The sequence below is a fragment of the Salvelinus fontinalis genome, chromosome 39, assembly GCF_029448725.1.
Source record: "Salvelinus fontinalis isolate EN_2023a chromosome 39, ASM2944872v1, whole genome shotgun sequence".
NCBI classification, from domain to species: domain Eukaryota; kingdom Metazoa; phylum Chordata; class Actinopteri; order Salmoniformes; family Salmonidae; genus Salvelinus; species Salvelinus fontinalis.
Genome location: NC_074703.1, coordinates 19,301,091 through 19,321,605, shown reverse-complemented (window position 1 = coordinate 19,321,605; position 20,515 = coordinate 19,301,091). Strand labels below are relative to the sequence as shown.

Sequence of the window (20,515 nt, the reverse complement as noted above, 5' to 3'; positions counted from 1 at the left end):
AAATGATTTCATTATGTACCATTAGTCACAAGTCTGGAACAGTTCTTATCACACCCAAAGATGTTGTCTGTGGTTGAAAAGATGTGCAGGGAAAGTTTTTATCATGACATTGTTGATGGTGCTCTTCTAATTTGTAAGTTGCTCTGGATAAGAGCGTCTGCTAAATGACTTAAATGTAATGTAAATGTAAATGTAAAATCACATCCCTTATTTTTCAGAGAAACCCAAGGCGTTGCAGATCGTTCTGTACACGGATGAAATATAGATCTGTAATCCACTAGGATCCTTTGCATCAAAAAACAAGTTGTTAATGGTGTACTACACCCTAGGAAATGTACATCCAAAATTCAGGTCTAAACTGGCTGCTATCAGGCTACTTGCCATGCCTAGATCAGCAGACCTCCGTCCATCTGGTGGAGATGTAATATTGAATAGAATCAAGGAAGACATGGATGCATTGTACAGTGGGGTTAAAATGCTAACTATTAACGGAGAGAAAAGGATATATGGTGCCATGGTTTCTCTCTGTGGAGACACCCTGACACAACATGAACTAGCAGGGTTCAGAGGGTGTGGGCTTTGCCTGCAGTAAGTGCAGACACTGAGTGTTCTCTTGAGGACATGCAGACACACTTCAATGAGGATGCATATACTAAAAGGGCATTGGAGAAGCATGTCAGACAGTGTGATGAAATAGAAAAGGCACAGACGGACTTGCTTCGCAACAGCCTGAGAACAACATATGGGATCAATAGAAGGAGCAAGTTAGTTGAATTCCCAGCCTTTGGTATTAAACAACAAACTCCGCAAGACATTATGCATGTAATTCTGGAGGGCATAGCCCCATTGGAAATCAAATGTGTTTTGAATCATCTTGTTGTGTCAGGACAGATTGATCTGGACTCAGTGAATTCTGCTATTTTTGGTTTCCCTTATTCCCCTCTAGATGTTAGAGATCAGCCATCCCCAATTTCTGTTAGTACATTAACGTCAAGTGATGGTAAACTAAAACAGTCATCTCGGCAAATGCTTGTCCTGCTAAGGATATTGCCATTTGTTTTGGAGAGTTTGGAAGTCAATGCATATATACAACTCATAATTGAGCTAATAGAGATTTTACAGATAGTATTTGCACATGTTCTTTCCATTGTGACTGTGTCTAGTTTGAAGTTACTCATTGAAAATCATTTGAAGCATTGGAAGTAGCTTTTTCCAGACTTCAATGTTACACCTAAACAGCATTATATGATACATTTGCCATCACAGATAAAGTAATTAGGTCCAATGGTTAGACATACTGTATGCGGTTTGAGTCTAAACATTGTTTCTTTAAAGAATGGGCTTCCAAGCTCCATTTTGAAAATATTTTCAAGTCTTTGATCAAGCAGAACCAAATATATGAAAGCTGCCAAACTGTTGACAGTTCCATGCACCCAATTTTTTCAAATGAAAGGGAGATGGGACCTGCATCAGTGGTTAAAGATCTACAATATTTACGTGGAAAATTGAGGGACTTCCTAGGTTTCAATGAAGTAAACCATGCTGTATCAGTCAAATGGCTTGTAATAAATTCTAATAAATACATAACTCAGGAGTACTGAATGGTAATATGCCAGAATTTGGACTGGTCAAAACACATTTCTTGTTGATTCTAGGCTTTATTGTTTGGAATATCAACAATTTCAAACTATACGCTTTGATAGAAACGTCTCGGCTTATCAAGTTGAGGTCCCACACCTTGCACAGGCCACTGGGTTAGTGGATGCTGAAAAGCTGGTTGATTTTACCTCTTATTACACAATTAACAACAAGAGCCAAACTTATGTACAAGTCAAATACCGTCTTGGGGATGTAATAGAATTGTACAACAGTTCAAATGACTCATAGTGTGTTCCCCAGATACGAAAAGTGTACTGTCTTTGTTCTGTACTGTATTTTGTCTACATGATTGCTGTGCCGTGTGTAAGATTGACAATAAAACAGTGAATTCCATTTGGTTATTATCTGTTCTTAATATGTGAAGAGATGAAAAGGATAAGATGCTTGAAGTAAGAAATTCTGACTTTGACAAAGCAGCTTTGTACTTGTCAGTGTTGATCAAACAGCTTTATAATTCTGGTAATTCTAGTTTCGAGCATTAAGTTACTCAGAACCAGTAATACAATCTCAGTAACAAGTTATATTATCTTATTAAGATAATTAAGGACAAAAAAGCTTGAAATAAGTGAAATGCTCCAACATAAAAACTGGCTGATAAGAAGAAATATCTTGTCAGACAAAAAACAAGCATATATTGCCTTGATTTAAGATATTTGATCTTACTTAGATTTACATTTTTGCAGTGTATGGATGTATATTCTTGACTTTAGCCAAACGCATAATACATACTCTTTTCATATCCCTCAATCCTCTCATGCACTCTAGCAAACTGCATCAATTTAACAATAACCACATCTGACGGTCATATTTTCAGAGAAAAGACATCCCTTGGCGCGGTTGTCAACATTTCCTAGAACGTAATTAACTATTCATTTCAGCACCACTAAACAGTGGACAGCGCTGCAAACGCGACTCATTCGCTGTCATCTCGCTCCTAACAATCCGGGGCATACAGAGGGAAATATAAAAGGCACAGAATACACGTCATGCATCAAAGAAGACAGCTTAGTGTAGATAACATATCGTTTCTTTCTGCATCACTTGGATTTTGACAGAATGAGAATGCTGGCATTTTTCCTTGTTTGTGCAATAACTCGCCAGTATGGAACATGGGGAACTCCAACGTATGGATTTGGGTGGACGGATATCCCAGGTAATTTCTTGATTTGATATATTCGAATTACTTTTGGATTTCTTATAGGTTCATTTTCTTCTCATAATGTCCTGAGCCAAACGTTGTAATATCCAAAAGTAACAAGCTAAGAAAATTCGATTTTATAATTTGATGCTCTCTCTTTTCTCAGGACATACGCCTGCTAAGGTGCAAGTGGGGCACTCTGTGGTGATGAGAAGCGAGATTGTCAGTCCGAATTTACCTGGCGATGCGAACCTTTGTTACCTTCTGAAAGAGGATGATGAAGACCAGCGACAAATGATCTGCAAACATCGTTTAACTCGGACCAGCAAATTCAACTTCAACCCGTTTGGACTCCGATTTGGAAAGCGCGATCAATTTGACCCATCCAAGGCCAACCTCTTAAGATCCAGGACAAGCAAACTGTTGCCTATTCTTCTCTCCCTCCGAGAACTAGAAGTTCCTGCCTAAATTGACAAGCATTTTCTCTTCCCAAGAAGGAACCAATATTTAAACAACGGATACGGTCAATTTCTTATTGTTGTAGCAGTTATAGCAGCGTCGTTATAGCACGTCACTCATGAGGTAAAGAATGTGTGTCATATTGTCTACTTGTAAGTTGGGTTTGGGAAATACAATTCTGCTAAATAAAAGTTTTGTACATGTATTGTGTGATGTAATTATTACACCTTGTAACAACCGATCAGGAAAAATACACTAAATGGCCAAAAGTGCACCACATTAGCAAAAGTATGTGGACACCTGCTCGTTGAACATCTCATTCCAAAATCCTGGGCATTAATATGGAGTTGGTACCTCTCCTTTGCTGCTATAACAGCCTCCACTCTTCTGGGATGGCTTTCCACTAGATGTTGGAACATCGCTTGCGGGGAATTTCTTCTATTCAGTCACAAGAGCATTAGTGAGGTCAGGCACTGATGTTGGGCGATTAGGCCTTGCTCAGTCGGCTTTCCAATTCATCCCAAAGGTGTTTGATGGGGTTGAGGTCAGGGCTCTGTGCAGGCCAGTCAAGTTCTTCCACACCGATCTCAACATTTATGTATGGACCTCGCTTTGTGCATGGGGGCATTGTATGCTGAAAGAGGAAAGGGCCTTCCCAAAACTGTTGCCAAAAAGTTGGAAGCACAGAATTGTCTGGAATGCTGTAGCGTTAAGATTTCCCTTCACTGGAACAGACCACTATTTCTCCAAACTTTAGTTGGCACTATGCATTGGGGTAGGGAGCGTTCTCAAAACCCAGAATCGTCCATCGGACTACCAGATGGTGAAGCATGATTCATCACTCCATAGAACATATTTCCACTGCTCCAGAGTCCAATGGCGGCAAGCTTTACACCACTCCAACCGACATTTGGTATTGTGCTTGTGTGCGGCTGCTCGGCCACGGGAACCCATTTCATGAAGCTCCCGACGAACAGTTCTTACGAGGACATTGCCTCCAGAGACGGTTTGAATCTCGGTAAGGAGTATCGCAACCGAGGACAGCACTCGGCGGTCCCGTTCTGTGAGCTTGTGTGGCTTACCACTTCACGGCGAAGCCATTGTTACCACTAGGCATTTCCACTTCACGATAACAGGCACTTATAGTTGACCGGGGCATCTCTAGCAGGGTAAAAAAAATTGACCAACTGACTAGTTGGAAAGGTGGAATTCTATTATGGTGCCACGTTGAAAGTCATTGAGCGCTTCAGTACGGGCCATTCTCTCAATGTTTGTCTATGGAGATTGCATGGCTATGTGCTCAATTTTATACACCTTTCAGCAACGTGATGATTCAAGACAATTACACTAAAGTATGTGGACACCTCTATAAATGAGGTGAGAAATTTGAAGGGGCGTCCACATACGTTTGTAGTGTAATGCCATGTAGTGTAATGGTCTTGAACCAGCTACATTTACATTTAAGTCATTTAGCAGACGCTCTTATCCAGAGCGACTTAGACGCATGTCAGTACCACTAAACAGTTGACAGGGCCTTTCATTTGTTGGTTGGGGAAGAATAGCAATGTGAAAGGCATGCAGTAGTGTTGGCTATTTAACAGAATGTTTCTTTGCTGAAAATGTCAATAATTGTCCAAATTAATTTGATCGTTTATGTGAATAAAAGCATGGCCAGCGATCTGGATTTCCTTCTCCACTTAACTCATCTTGAAAAATGTCAGATTATGTAGTAGCAATATGTAACCACAGGGAGGCATTGTGTAGCCTAGTTTTTACAGAGAAACATTTACGTCATTGGACACAACAGGCTTCGTAAGGTTCAAATATTTATTAATTGTTGTCGTTACTCATTACACAATCAACATGGGTGTTCCAGTAAGTAAAAATAAAGTAGGCGGTTTCGATTGATTCCACCTCTGCCCTCTCTCCCTCTTTGACATTGAATGCCAGAACATCTCTCCTCACACAATAACCAACACCACTGCTCCCCTCAGGAGGAGACTGAGTTATAGGGTCTGTGTTTCTGCGCTCACTACAGGAAGTGAACAGAGCAGTGCTACCAAGACAGTGCAAACGGAGGATAAAGCCAACATTTTTTTTGATCGTGGAACAATAGCTTCAACACATGAATCCAATGAGGGTGCATACAGTCATACTGGTTCACAAAGTACCTAGCATGGAAACACAGCAACCTAATCCTACAAAAGGAAAGGGTGGGTGAAAGGAAGAAGTATACCAGTAGATTAAGATGAAAGGGAGATGGATACAGTAGATCGGAGGACGGTTGGAACTAGGTCTGGGTTTGACTGCATCGGGAACGGAAAAGGGAGGGCAGATGTGTGTCTAGATGTCCTTGAGGTCCTTCTGGATGCCCCAGAGTGTGTCTGCGCTTTTCTTCAGCTGTCCCACCTCAGCGTCGGTCAGGGTCATATTGATCACGCTGCCCACTCCGTTGCTGTTCAACACACATGGCAGGGACAGGAACACCTCCTCGCCAATACCATACATGTCCTGGAGAAACAAACCACAGCCGTCAGTCATTATCACATAGCAATGGGTGTTCTATTCTCGTGTGTGTTTACATTTCCGCATGTGGATAATGTGTGACTGTTATCCCGTCACCTTGACCATGGTGGAGACAGGGTGGATCCTGCTCATGTTCTTGATGATGCTCTCAGTGAGATCAGCCACACTCAGGCCGATGGCCCAGTTAGTGTACCCCTTCAGCTTGATCACCTCGTAGGCACTGGAGGAGCACACAAAACAGTCAAAGTCAGTCAACAGCCGACTGTTGCCATCTTGAACAGGTCTCTCTCACAATGAGGAAGCTGTATGAGGGGTAATGCGGCCTTTACTGGTTCTAACAGCAAACCTATCAGCTCGTTGCCAGCTCTTAGCAAACTGTTAGGGGAAAAAAGGGTGTTGACCAAATACAATTTCTCTGTAAAGGTAACAGACTTTCAGCATGCTTATAGTGGAGAGCACTCAACATGTACTGCACTGACAAATTACTGACATTTTCAGTGCAGCCTTTGATATTATTAACCATAACCTGTTGTTCAGAAAAACGTGTTTTATGGCTTTTTAACCTCTGCCATATTGTGGATTCTGAGCTTTCTTTAATGGAAGCTTCTAATGTCAAACATGTAAAGTGTGGTGTTCCGCAGGGCAGCTCCCTAGGGCCTCTATTATTTTTTACCAGTGACCTGCCACTGGCTTTAAACAAAGCATGCGTGTCCATGTATGCTGATGATTCAACCATATACGCATCAGCAACTACAGCTAATGAAGTCACTGAAACCCTTAAAAGAGTTGCAGTCTGTTTTGGAATGGGTGGCCAGTAATAAATTGGTCCTGAACATTTCTAAGAGCATTGTATTTGGTAAAAATCATTCCCTAAGTTCTAGACCTCAGCTGAATCTGGTAATGAATGGTGTGGCTGTTGAACAAGTTGAGACCAAATTAATTCGCGTTACCTTAGATTGTAAACTGTCATGGTCAAAACATAGATTCAATGGTTGTAAAGCTGTAGTAAAGAGACACTGATTTTTTGACGCCACACTCCAAAAAGCAAGTCCTGCAGGCTCTAGTTTAGTCTGATCTTGATTATTGTCCAGTAATGTGGTCGAGTACTGCAAACGACCTAGTTAAGCTGCAGCTGGCCAGAACAGAGTACCGTAATTGCTGGACTATTAAGCGCACCTGAATATAAGCCGCACCCACTGATTTTTTTTTATTTTGTACATAAATAAGCCGCAGGTGCCTACCGGTACATTGAAACAAATGAACTTTACACAGCCTTTAAACGAAACACGGCTTGTAACAAAAATAAATAGGCTTTAACGAAACAGGCTTGTAACTTTTTTTTTCTTAAATAGCAGTAAACAATAGCCTACCAAGAAAGTCCTTGGTCACTATCTTCCTCCTGTGCACTGAAACCACTGAAGTCATCTCCTTTGGTGTCGGAGTTGAATAGCCTCAGAATTGCTTCATCCGATGTTGGATCGTTTTCATTGCGCTCTCCTCACTTTCATCCGGTGGCAAACTCATCCAAGCCTCATTTTCTAGTTCGGGCCATCTGCTTTTCTTTCCTCTGAAAACTTTTGTCTTTTTGCACAAGTCAGTTTCTCACGCTGCTGTTTCCAACGTCTTATCATCGACTCATTAAGGCTCCCGTGCAGCAGCACTATTTCCTTTTCCAACAGCCAGATCGATCGCCTTCAAATTGAAAGCTGCATCATATGCATTTCTCCGTGTCTTTGCCATGATGAGGGTGACAAAATGACTACCGTAATCAGAATGTTAAGTTTGAGCGCGCTCGATTTACGTCACATTATGTGACGGTGCTCAGTTTTTTGGCGGCATGAATTTGTGAAAGCGGGAAAAATCCATAAATTAGCCGCGTCATTGTATAAAGCGCAAGGTTCATAGCGTGGGAAAAAAGTAGCGGCTTATAGTCCGGAAATTACGGTAGTACATCTTGCTCTTCACAGTAAATCAGAGGGCTGATATAAATACTATGCTTTGAGGAGAGACTGACTGCATCACCTCTTTTAATAAGAAACTGTTAAATTCCAAATTATTTGCATACTCAAATTACACAGCTCTGACACACACACTTACCCCACCACATGCCACCAGGGGTCTTTTCAGACCCCAAAACCAGAACAAATTCAAGAAAGTGTACAGTATTATATAGAGCCATTATTGCATGGAACTCCCATCTCATGTTGCTCAAATGAACAGCAACACCTCACAAGGGCTCTCCCAGATTTCACCTAGATAATTTGTGTATGTATTGATATGAAGGCTACGTGTGCTTCTTGTATATTAAATGTATCATGTGGACCCCAAAAAGAATAACTGCTCCATCTGCAGCATCTAAGGGGGATCCTAATTAAAACACAAAACCTCAAAAAAGAGAACTCAAAATAAAATGGGGAAGGGAGGGCCGGCTTTGACAGTAATTCTAGTATACAACGTCAGTAGAACTAATTATATAGAAAATTAGCCCAGCCTTATATCCTTATTTTAGGCCTTACACCTTGACAACTCCAGTAGATACGAATGAATCAAAAGGTGGAGTAATACAGTGTAAACTACAGCTGTACTACCAAGGCTAGGTGAAGTCAGAGGCACATATTTAGACTCTGGATGGAGCTGGGGATAGGTTCAGGGTAGTTACCTGTCGACCACTGCCTTGTGGGTGGCCTTCCAGTCCTCCTTGTCTCCGTCAAGCCCAAACTCTGGGTTCAGCTTCTGCAAGTTGACTCCAGCCACATTGACACCGCTCCACACAGGGACTAGCACACCGGGAGAGAATCAGATATTTACTCATTCATTTAAACAAATATTAGAATTTCCTATTTAAAAACAAGCAGACTCAACTCATTCTTTCTGACAGAGATAATTGGATGTCCAGAGTGATGTAAAAATCCATGCTAAAACAAGTACTTTCGTGGGATTCATTTAAAGCCTTTAAAAATCTGCCAACAGCCTTGTGGCTTACTAGATGTGACAAGAAGTTCTCACATGAGCTCAGATTCACACTGAAGTACACACTCCACTGACGTCAATATTATCCCCATCGTCCCCACCACCCACCACTGGTATCCCCGTGTTCTCCCAGCACCCATCCGTTGAAACTGGAGGCATGGATGCCCAGGCGCTCAGCCATCAGGAAACGGAAGCGGGCGGAGTCCAGGTTGGTGCCGCTGCCGATGACACGGTGTTTGGGCAAGCCGCTCAACTTCCACGTCACGTAGGTCAGCACGTCCACTAGGGGGTAGGGAAAGACGGGGATAGGGTCACACACACACTTATCCTTGACAATGTCAATGAATGACTGCCCATCCCTGTCACCTAATTTGTTGTCAGTGACCGCCCTATCTTGTAATGTGATACTGTAGTAGTTGATAAGGGTGGAATGTTGGTACAACAATCTAGGGCAGAATGAGCCAATTGTGTGTCCAAGATTATATATTAAATGTCAGTGTGTGTACCGGATTGTTTGTTTGTTTGTGTACCTGGGTTGGACACCACAATAAGGGTGCAGTTGGGGGAGTGTTTGACAATCTCTGGGATGATGTGTTTAAAGATGTTGACGTTCCTCTGGACCAGGTTGAGCCTGCTCTCTCCCTCCTGCTGACGCACGCCAGCGGACACAACCACGATGCGGGAATTCGCCGTTACGGCATAATCTGGACAGAGATCGGGAAAGAGCAATTGAATTACGTAAGATTTTTCCATTTCACATTTAGCAGGGGTAAAAAAAATATCTAAAATGGTAATCAAAACCTTACCAGGGTAAGGCCACTCGTTTCAGAACAGGCTGCATTACATGTTCATTGTAAAATACATAAATATTCTGCCATTTTAGCTCTGAACCACTCTAGTGGCATACACACAAGGGGATTCTCTTACCTTTGTCAGCGACTATCTTAGACGTCTTTAGGAAGAGGCTCCCGTGCTGCAGGTCCATCAGCTCTCCCTTCAGCTTATCCTCCATCACGTCAACCAGAGCCAGCTCATCAGCCAAGTCCTACAGGAAAGAGGGAGAAGGTAGGGTGGAAAGGAGGCGAAGGGCCAGAAGGAGAGGAAAGATATGAATACCTGGTATTTAGTTAAAAATGACATGGTAAAATCCACAATTACAACTAGCCTACATAATAACTGAGTAGTAACTATTTGTTGGTATCACAAGAGTAGAGGTAAACTAGTACTGATAACACAATAGTAAGAGTAGTAAAGTAGCAGTAAGACAGTGATATAGTTAGACTTACCCTGAGGAGGACGCTGACGGCACAGGCCATTCCCACCATGCCCACCCCCACCACGGTCACCTTGTTCCTGGGGGGCTCCGCGGGGCCTCTGGCCACGGGGGTGAGCAACTTCTGCATGACAGACGACATGATTCACAACGCTGGAGGGAGAAGAGAGAGAGTTTAACCTTCAGTCTAGTTATCAAGGTTCGTCTACTGAGAAAAAAATAAAATGGAAACCAAGATGAGTGTGAAATTTGGGTGAGAGGTCATCATGCCTTTGCAAAAAGCAATCAAATTGACATTCCCCATTGAGCACGCTCCTTTAGTCCAGGCGTAGGCTTGACCTGTATCCAGCCCAGGGCATCTATTTCTTAAGCCAATCAACACTACAGCATCTAATTTATTTACTCCAGATGGAGTCAAAACCAATATCCTAGTAACTGTCTCGCCCCCCCCCCCAAAAAAGGGTCTGACAGTCACCCTAATCCTCCCTCCTAACCCATCTTCAGGCCCCCCAGAGCCTAAATTACAATCCACAAAACGCACTGCCCCCTCCATTTGCTGCTGCTGAAACAGAGGCGCACACACACAAACTTGCACGATAAGTGATGTCAGTGGGAGAGTTGCTCGCAAATATCTAGGCTAGTCCATGTGAGACGCAGTTACTATTGCTCGCAAACTCCTCAAACGTTACTTGTAACAGTTCTTAAAAAACAGACGCAGACTACATAAGCACTTCACTGTTATTGTACACCTGTCCTACACCGGTTGTTTACAAAGCACGTAACAAATAAAGATGTGGCGAGTTAGAATTGTTTGCCACCAGTAGATTGAATCCTCCATCAGCAGCAAAAAATTATACTGAAAGGTCAAGCAACGGTGTCATTACAATTTGACCTGAATAGAAGAGTAGTTCCGCTGACAACACCTGTTCTACATGACAATGTGACTCGTGGGCCTAACATAGCTCTATAAATGAGTAGCATGACCCAGACGTGAGTGTATGTTACTGCATTTCTTACATATGAAAACAGTGCACCCTCTGACAATTGTCTTAATCTTATGACAATGAAGGATACAGTGCCTTCGGAAAGTATTCAGACCCCCTTGACTTCGTCCACATTTTGTCACGTTATACAGTCTTATACTAAAAATGTATATATATTTTTTTTAAATCCTCAGCAATCTACACACAATACCACATAATGACAAAGTTACCCACAGGTTTAGATTTATCCCCCCCCCACATTAAAAATACCTCACGTAAATAATTATTCACCCCCCCCTTGCCAAGAGACTCAAAATTTAGCTCATGTGCATCCTGTTTCCACTGATCATCTTTGAGATGTTTCTACAACTTCATTGGAGTCCACCTGTGGTAAATTCAATTGATTGGACATGATTTAGAAAAGGCACACCCGTCTATATAAAAGTTGACAGTACATGTAAGTGCAAAAACCAAGCCATGAGGTCGAAGGAATTGTCCGTACAGCGCCGAGACAGGATTGTGTCGAGGCAGATCTGGGGAAGGGTACCAAAACATTTCTGCAGCATTAAATGTCCAAGAACAGTGGCCTCAATCATTCTTAAATTGAAGATGTTTGGAACCACCAAGACTCTTCCTAGAGCTGCCTGCCTGGCCAAACTGAGCAATCGGAGAAGGGCCTTGGTCAGGGAGGTGACAAAAAACCTGATGGTCACTGACAGAACTTGAGCGTTCTTCTGTGGCTTTGGAAGAAACTTCCAGAAGGACAACCATCTCTGCAGCACTCCACCAATCAGGCCTTTATGGTAGAGTGGCATGATGGAAGCCACTCCTCAGTAAAAAGCCCATGACAGCCCAATTGGTGTTTGCCAAAAGGCACCTAAAGACTCTGACCATGAGAAACAAGATTCACTGGTGTGATGAAACCAAGATTTAATTATTTGGCCTGAATTCCAATTGTCACATCTGGAAGATACCTGGCATCATCCCTACAGTGAAGCATGGTGGTGGCAGCACAGAGAGAGATCCTTCATGAAAACCTGCTCAGGACCTCAGACTGGGGCGAAGGTTCACCTTCCAACAGGACAACAACCCTAAACACACAGCGAAGACAACGCAGGAGTGGCTTCGGGACAAGTCTCGACATGTCCTTGATTGGCCCAGCCAGAGCCCGGACTTGAACCCGATCGAACCTGAAAATAGCTGTCAGCAACGCTCCCCATCCAACCTGAGAGCTGGAGAGGACCTGCAGAGAAGGGAGAAACTTCCCAAATACAGGTGAGACAAGCTTGCAGCATCATACCCAAGAAGACTCAATGCTGTAAATTGCTGCCAAAAAGTGCTTCAACAAAATACTGAGTGAAGGGTCTAGATCAGGGGTGTCAAACATACGGCCCGCGGGCCGGAACCGGCCCCCAAGGAGGTTCGATCAGGCCCGCAGGATAATTTGAAAGTGGAAAAAATGCATAAAAGACATGGAATTAATATTTTTAATTCGCTGCAATTCATGGATTATCCGCTAAGGGGCGCATCACTGAGACAGACTGAAAACAGCAGACGGTATCAATGCGCCATCTGCTGCTTGTTACGACGTTGTTAATACCTTGGTCTCTACCTCTCCGCTACACCCTCATTAGCCAAAATGTCGTTATCCAAACGGAGAAAAGTAGATAAGGAGTGTAGAATTTTCAAAGAAAAATGGACCACGTCCTATTTATTTACAGAGATGCACGGAAAACCTTCGTGCTTGGTGTGTTTGCAACAAGTTTCGGTATTGAAGGAATATAATATTCGACGCCACTACGAGACTCATCACAGCGAAAAATATGACGGCTTGCAAGGACAACTGAGAAGAGATAAGATTAACGAATTGCTGGCGGGTCTGAGGAAACAGCAGTCAACTGTCATCCAGAGCCGAGAAGTCAGTGAAGCAGCGGTAAAAGCCAGCTACCTAATCTAAGTTTTGTGCCTTTGTACAATCAGTGGGATCAGTTGCAATGCATATTTGTGAATGATAAAAGTAAATTGCACATTTGTCTAAGGAAATATGAGGTGTTTCATGAAATGTTTTGTAAAAGGATAGTTCATTAAATTTCAATATTTTCCTAATGTTCTTGTGCTTCTTTACACCAAAACAAAGGAAAGACATGATATTTTGGTTATTTATAGCAGAGTATGGTATAATTTTAATGGTCCGGCCCACTTGACATCTCCCTAGGCCGTATGTGGCCCACGATGCGAAATGAGTTTGACACCCCTGGTCTAGATACTCATGTAGAATGTGAGGTTTATTTACTTTTATAAATTAGCAAAAAAAATTGAAATACTCAAGAATCTAAAACATGTTTAACACTTTTACTACACAATTCCATGTGTTATTTCATAGTTGTGATGTCTTCACTTATTTTACAATGTAGAAAATAGTCAAATGAAAAACCCTGGAATGAGTAGCGGTCCAAACTTTTGACTGGTACTGTATATGGGTGACTCCTCACAACAAAAAGAGAACACCATGACTTTCACTAAATTTTATCTATAAAAGGGTCCTTCAGAGGAAAGCTTGTTCACATGACATTTGTGACTACAATTAAATATTTCTCAATTATGCTTTAAGATACAATGTGACATTGACCTTACCCAGGTCTCCTTTAAGACTCCATAATGTTTCATCTGTAGGTGCTACAAATTAAAAGTTGGTGTCATATGAACCTTTATTGCTTGCTCTAATGAGTAGTATTTTGATTTCAATAACATTTGACATTTATGAATATAGAAAAATATATGTTGAATATACTCTACAGGCATATCAAAGTTCGAGTGGGATTTCTGCTAGTTTTAAAGTTATGGCCCATTGTATACAGATACATTGGCATAGTAGGCAATGTAACCAATCAGACCTTTTGCTTGCATCATTGCACATCCTGCAAATCACCAGCAGAGGGCAACCATTTTGAATCCATTTTCACTGTTGGTAATGCTTACCAATTGGCTCATAACTCTTAAAAGTAGCAGAGATCCCACTCCTGAACTTTATATAGTGTGGGAAAAGAGAATCCGTACACACTTACAACGTAGGTGTAGACGCATTCAGAATTCCATGATCAGAATACTAAAGCTGCATGAACTGTCAAGTCTAGACACGTCGAGAGTGGGGGAATTAAAGACTTGCCTGGCACAATGTGTTCACCTTGTCAGTCAATCCTATAGAAATTGCCTAACAAAATACAAGACAAACGGGTGGATAAATGGATCTATGGCTGGGGTCAAAGAGGCTGCCTATTCACAGTGGACTGAAGGGGCAATCTCAAAACCCATCGGTGTATACTAAACAAAAACAGCATGCAGACCATTTAAAATTTTACTGAGTTAAAGTTCATATAAAGGAACTCAGTCAATTGAAATGAATTCATTAGGCTCTAATCTATAGATTTCACATGACATACAGATATGAAACTGTTGGTCACACATACCTTAACATCCAGCAGTGTTTGGTTTTCGCAAGGCATAAAAATGGGGCCCATGTAGCCCAAAAAGTTAGACTTTTGACTCATCTGTTCATAAAACGTACTTCCAAAAGTCAATGATCATCCAGGTGCTTTTTAGCAAACTTGAGTCAACTTTTTAGACAAGATGGGTCCCATTACATCTGGCAAAAAACCAAACACTGCATTCCACAGTAACAACCTCATACCAATGGTCAGGCGTGGTGGTAATGGTTTGGGGATGCTTTGCTGCCTCTGGACCTGGCCAACTTTCCTTAGTAGAAGGAACCATTTACTCTGTATCAGAATTCTACAGGAGAATGTCAGGCCATCTGTCTATAAGCAGAAGCTAAAGCGCAGCTGTGTCATGCAGCAAGACAATGATCCAAAACACATCTACATGAAAATTGCTAAAAAGCAACAATGTTGAAGTTTTGGAATGTCTTAGTCAAAAAGTCCAGACCTAATCCCAATTGAGATGTGGCAGGACTTTAAACGAGTAGTTCATGCTTGAAAACCCACAAATGTTGCTGAGTTAAAGCAGTTATGCATGGAAGAGTGGGGGCAAAACTTGGCCAGTGACTAAAGACACTGAACAACACCCACAGGAAGAATTTGGTTGAACTCATTACAGCCAAATGTGGCACAACCAGTTATTGAGTGTAAGGGGGCAATTACTTTCACAGGCAAATTGGGTGTCGCATAACTTTAAAAAAAACTTGTTTCCTTTATCTAATATTAGGTTAGAAGATCTGACATTTATAAAAAATAAAAAATAAATAAAAAAACACTTTCACAGCACTCTTTAGTTTGAGAAATTGTTTACCTTTAAAAATATGAAATATTGCCTTGTAATTCTGTTTCAAAACCCCACATATCTTTAAGTTAGTTTACTGATATCAATTGTATTTGTGATTTAAAAATCTAATGGAATTACAGCAACTGAATTGGCTACAATGGGAAATGATAAGTCAAACCACAGTTGGGTCACCTGCTACTGTCCTCTCTTCCACTGGCATACGGTCTTATTTACAATGACGGCCTACCCCGCCAAACCCTGATGACGCTGGGACAATTGTGCGCCGCCCTATGGGACTCCCAATCACGGCCAGTTGTGATACAGCCTGGATTCGAACCAGGTTGTCTGATTCTCTTTCTACAAGGCCTAGTCTATCAAGTTAGGTCTGCCAAATTAAAATGTAGCATTGAGGGGGGGGGGGGGGGTAAAAATACATAAATCCAGCCATAGAGTATAGCCCATCATCAAAATAAAAGTAGTTTATAACATGCACAATTAGAAGCCTCAATCTATATAGAGCAAGCTTGACTAAATTCGAGCCCAGTAACTTTGCTCACCGCATCCTCCTTCGATTGCCTCGTCTGGCTGCCACAAAGCCCCCCCACCTTGGAGACAGTCAATCACATCATTGTGGAGCTGCTGATCTGCTTGATGTTTGTGCGTGCCACTGGCCATATACTTTGCTGGACATGCTGATACAAAACAGGGCCACGGTCTGCTTTAGGACCATGCGGGCCCCTCCGAGCCATCAGATAGGCTGTTTGGAGTGTTCATCTGACTGGATAGATATTTTATATAATAATAATAATTCCCCCCACTTCTAAAACCAAAGTTGCACCCCTGGTAACATGTACTGTTCACGGATCATACGAGGCGTCTAAAAAGGGCTTAAAATTCCCACTTTCATCATGATCTTTCCAAAAATGGTTTAGAATACAAATGTAAAAGGTGTATCAAACATTCTTCCTCCCAATGTGAGTATTACCATAACAATCTGACATAAAAATATATTCCGGCCTTGCTGGCGTGGACTCGCCAAATTGAGGCCTATTAATAATACCAATCATATTAAAAATATTGAAGCCTCAAGATGTCGGGCATGAGATAAATAATAATGTACCTATTGGGATATCAGTTTCCTATAAAAAAACGAAGCCATGTCCTTGTAGGCCAATGTTTAATACAATAGTCCTTCCATCGTCCTTGATGGTCGGATACTTTTTTTTGCACTGCAAGATGGCAGAACATCTATAACCTCCACCTCGTTTGTCACATTCCATTAATACTCTGCACAGTTCAAGATAATATTCAAGTCGTCAGTAAAATCATTTGCCATATCTTCAAATGACACATTCCGTAATACGAGAACTTTGTCATGTTCAAAACGGAGTCGCCCACGAAGCTCAACGAGGAAAATGTAATTTTCCTGTGAAGTGAGCGACAGCCACCTTTTATAAGAATCCATCGACTGTTGTCGTCCTCCGGAGCTAGCCTACTACCTAGCAAAAACACAGTATGCCATTAGGCTGTGTAGCCTAGGACTAGACAGCCTACAAACGCAGAAATATACATTTCTATTCAACAGTAAAGTCAATCTAAAAGGACTTGCAATAGCCCACATCGACTATTCCAAAATGTCAATAAAACCCTAACCATGTATGCAAATCAATAACATTTAGGCTGTTACAAGCTACAGAATGTATCCCAAAAGTGTTTCGGCCTACGTGCATTTGAGCATAAAGCGTACATGAGAAAAGAGAACCTATGAGAATTCACTTAGTCAAAGCAAAACACCGGCAGTAGCTAGATACATACATTTTCCAGCGATTTAAAGAGTAGTAATATCCCTTTTTGGTCCAAAGAGGCAGGCGACTGAAGAAGGTCGTGAGAGGGCGTGACGATTTCACTTATCGAGTGCGGGGTTTAAATGTGTTTTGGAGAAAGAGGAGGACGCAACATAGGGCTTTACCACTGGCTGAGTTTGACACGGGGAGAATCTCAATAGTAAATCCTCGCGTCCGCTCTCCTCGCCTCCTTCTCAAAACCCATTGGAGGAGAACGTCAGATGGGCGGGATCTCTGGCTTTGTCATCCAATGGGTTTTGAGGAAGCGAGGACGAGGAGAGAGGACGCCAGTAGGATGCAATTGAGATTGTGAAATATGTTGTCAGACGGCTGGACCATTTTCGCTAGATGGGTTAAAGCTATTGTCATATTTCATTTTTTGTAGCAGGTAGAGAATGTACACAGCAGATAATGAGAATTAATGTAGCAGATTAGGATAATTGTTTAAGGCTAGGAAAGGGTAAGATAAAATGCAAAAAAATTATATACTTGACGTTCATTTGACTAAAACGGTACTCCTTCTAGCCATGACCCTTGGACCAAATTCACATGGGGATACATTTGCGCACACACAGAAGACGACATTTTTAGAGCTGCTCTGCTGTGATAGCAACGGCTACCTATAAATACATTAATTCAAGTTGTCTCCCCAGGACTCAATCTCTGGTTGTTACAAAACGTTATGTGCATGTACTGTATCATCTAGTCTATTCTTTATTGTTGTACTGTGTAGGTATATGATAGGCCTATTACACAGACTAGGTGTATTCAATGGACTTTAATAGGAAAATGAAAACTGTAGGCATAGCCTACTCTACTATATTCCTGAAAGGTGTTCCTACGGAGGGGGAGAGAGAGAGAGATATCATGTTCAAGTTTGCAAGTTTAAAAGCCTATGGTGATTGACAACAGGTGATTCTAATTTAGGTAGGCCTAACTTATAGTAAGCTCACAAGCTGCAATGGTCTTAGCTACAGATTGTAACACCAGATAATATGATTAAACCCCAAGAAATGTGGCATCCTTGCTTGGAGTTACAGGTTAGATACTGTTCCGTGTAGGGCAGATCATTTTGGGCCAACCATAGTCTTTGTCCTCGATTAGTGGAAACAGGACTCTCATAAATATTTTTTTCTATTTGCTTTGGGTCCGTTTGATTTTTAAAAAAATGCTCCATTAAAATAAATGTTTTTTTGCTCCATTATATAATTCAACAATGTTAACGCCGCAATCTGGTCTATTTCAAGTCTTCTCTCATCGATTGAGAAGTGGGTCCATCTCAAAGTGCCACATGTCATTTTGACGAACACCTGTCTCAATCAATGAGAGAAGGCTTGAATTAGACAAGATGGTGGTGTACAAATTGTCTAAACTTTGATACTCATAGCTTTTTTTTGTGATCAACACTGTTTATTGATTTGTTACACAAACATAACCAGATCGAATAATAAACATCAGCCAATAAATAACTTCTTTGTTGAGCCCATTTTCTTGAAATTCTCTCTTGACATCATTAGTAGACTACACATAATTCCATGAAGAAGACTGGTAATCCCTGGACCTCTTCATGATGATACCAGGGACATTCCACCAATTTGGTGCCCTTTGAGAAGTGTATCAATAAAAACATTTGATTTCACCTCATTTTCATAAATAGCACATGCTCAACTTGATAAAAAACACATTTTCCCATCTCATAAGGACTGACACACAAAAAAAGACTAAGCGCCAAATAAAGTAACATGGTTGACCGTAACAGGGTTGACGATTTCATCTTAAATCAGCCATTCATCTCCTTGTGACAGGGTGAATGGAAGCTTGTTGTGTGCAATAGGGAGTAGCAATTGAATGCAAGCTTCACCAAAAAAATGAATACATGTTAAAACGTTTCTAGCCTGTCTATCTGTTGGCAACGGGGTTGACGTGTTATGCCTAACCCAGTCAGTTTTCTGCCAAAAAGAGTAGAACCAGCTCACCTGCTTTTACATTATGATTTGACTATTAGATGTTCAATGTTTCTTTTGAAAGGAATCGTTTCACCATATTAAAACAAGAGTTCAGGTCACATAACAGGGTTGACCTTAAAATTAGGGACAGAGGTAAATGAATCACTAATCACAGTAAATAAATAATCATCTTCGCAAATAACTTTGTCAAAGCAACAAAATAACTACGGCTTCAAAATGATGGTGAAAACCTGGAGAAATGTTGGGGTTAAAAGGGTTCAAATCTTCCTAGAACAGAAGGTACACGGAGAACAATGTCAAAATGCTGAATTTCGGCACTTTAGCAGGTCTTTATTCACATAAAAAATCTGATCTGTTGAATTGTCCATGTGATCTATATTAAAGGGCACTTCAGTTGAAATTCAATATTGGTGCACGTTTCTTGGAACGACCCACCACAATATTCTCCTCCCCGTATGATCCACCTCCTTCTCACCGAACTCAAAAAGTCCTGACACTTGTTCTAAATGAATGCGTCTAATACGATGTGCAAGTGAAGTCATCCTCTGTCATACTTCTGGGTCCTGTCCCCTAATCTTTTCAATAGGCTTGATTATATCAACAAATTCACGAAAAGGCGGTCTTAAGTTACGTATGTATATAGTGCATTCGGAAAGTATTCAGACTCCTTCCCCTTTTCCACATTTTGTTATGTTACAGCCTTATTCTAAAATTGATTAAATCATTTCCCCCCTCATCAATCTACACACAATACCCAATAATGACTAATCAAAAAAAGGTTTTTAGAAATTGTTGCTTTTTTTTTAAATTATAAAAAAATGAAATGTAACATTTACATAACTATCAAACCCTTTACTCAGTACTTCTCTGCAGATCCTCTTAAGCTCTGTCAGGTTGGAGGGGGAGTGTTGCTGCATAGCTATTTTCAGTCTCTCCAGAGATGTTCGATCAGGTTCAAGTCCGGGCTCTGGCTGGGCCACTCAAGGACATTCAAAGACTTGTCCCACTTCTGCGTTGTCTTGGCTGTGTGCTTAGGGTCGTTGTCCTGTTGGAAGGTGAACCTTCGCCCCAGTCTGAGGTCCTGAGCATTCTGGAGCCGGTTTTCATCAAGGATCTCTCTGTACGGAGTCACGGTTTAGCATGTGAATGGAGAAGAAGCTCGTAGACGAGGCTCCTACGCATTAAATAATTTTGGCAAATTTGTACTTTGCATTCCACTTTCTTACATATCATATTTGATTGGTGAGTTTGTAAGTTACCTTTTTGATTCAAATGTCACACGACCTGTGGATCAGAAGACCTGTAACTAATGTTTCAACCGCGATGGCAAAAGTGCATGGTAATGGCGCCGACTCCAGTCCAACTGTTACAGAGCCTCATGTGGTCACACTCCCCACAGATCTTCAGAACCTCCGTAC

General features: G+C 41.5%; 1 protein-coding gene across 1 annotated transcript; it reads right to left on the bottom strand.

Annotated features, from left to right (window-relative positions):
* Positions 1–5,069: 5,069 nt before the first annotated feature.
* LOC129838334 (L-lactate dehydrogenase B chain) lies at positions 5,070–17,285 on the bottom strand. The gene is made up of 8 exons (XM_055905264.1): positions 17,102–17,285; positions 10,039–10,178; positions 9,680–9,797; positions 9,283–9,456; positions 8,861–9,034; positions 8,442–8,559; positions 5,879–6,002; positions 5,070–5,767 (listed from the first exon to the last, which is right to left on the bottom strand). Exons 2-8 carry the CDS (start codon positions 10,165–10,167, stop codon positions 5,600–5,602), a joined length of 1,005 nt encoding a protein of 334 aa, XP_055761239.1. The 5' UTR covers positions 10,168–10,178; positions 17,102–17,285; the 3' UTR covers positions 5,070–5,599.
* Between the last annotated feature and the right edge of the window lie 3,230 nt (positions 17,286–20,515).

Coding starts and splice junctions, on each gene's coding strand:
- LOC129838334 (XM_055905264.1), bottom strand. CDS start 10,167: ATGTCGTCTGTCATGCAGAAGTTGCTCACCCCCGTGGCCAGAGGCCCC. Junction 9,798..10,038: donor CCGTCAGCGTCCTCCTCAGG/GTAAGTCTAACT, acceptor TCTTTCCTGTAG/GACTTGGCTGATGAGCTGGC. Junction 9,457..9,679: donor TAAGATAGTCGCTGACAAAG/GTAAGAGAATCC, acceptor ATCTCTGTCCAG/ATTATGCCGTAACGGCGAAT.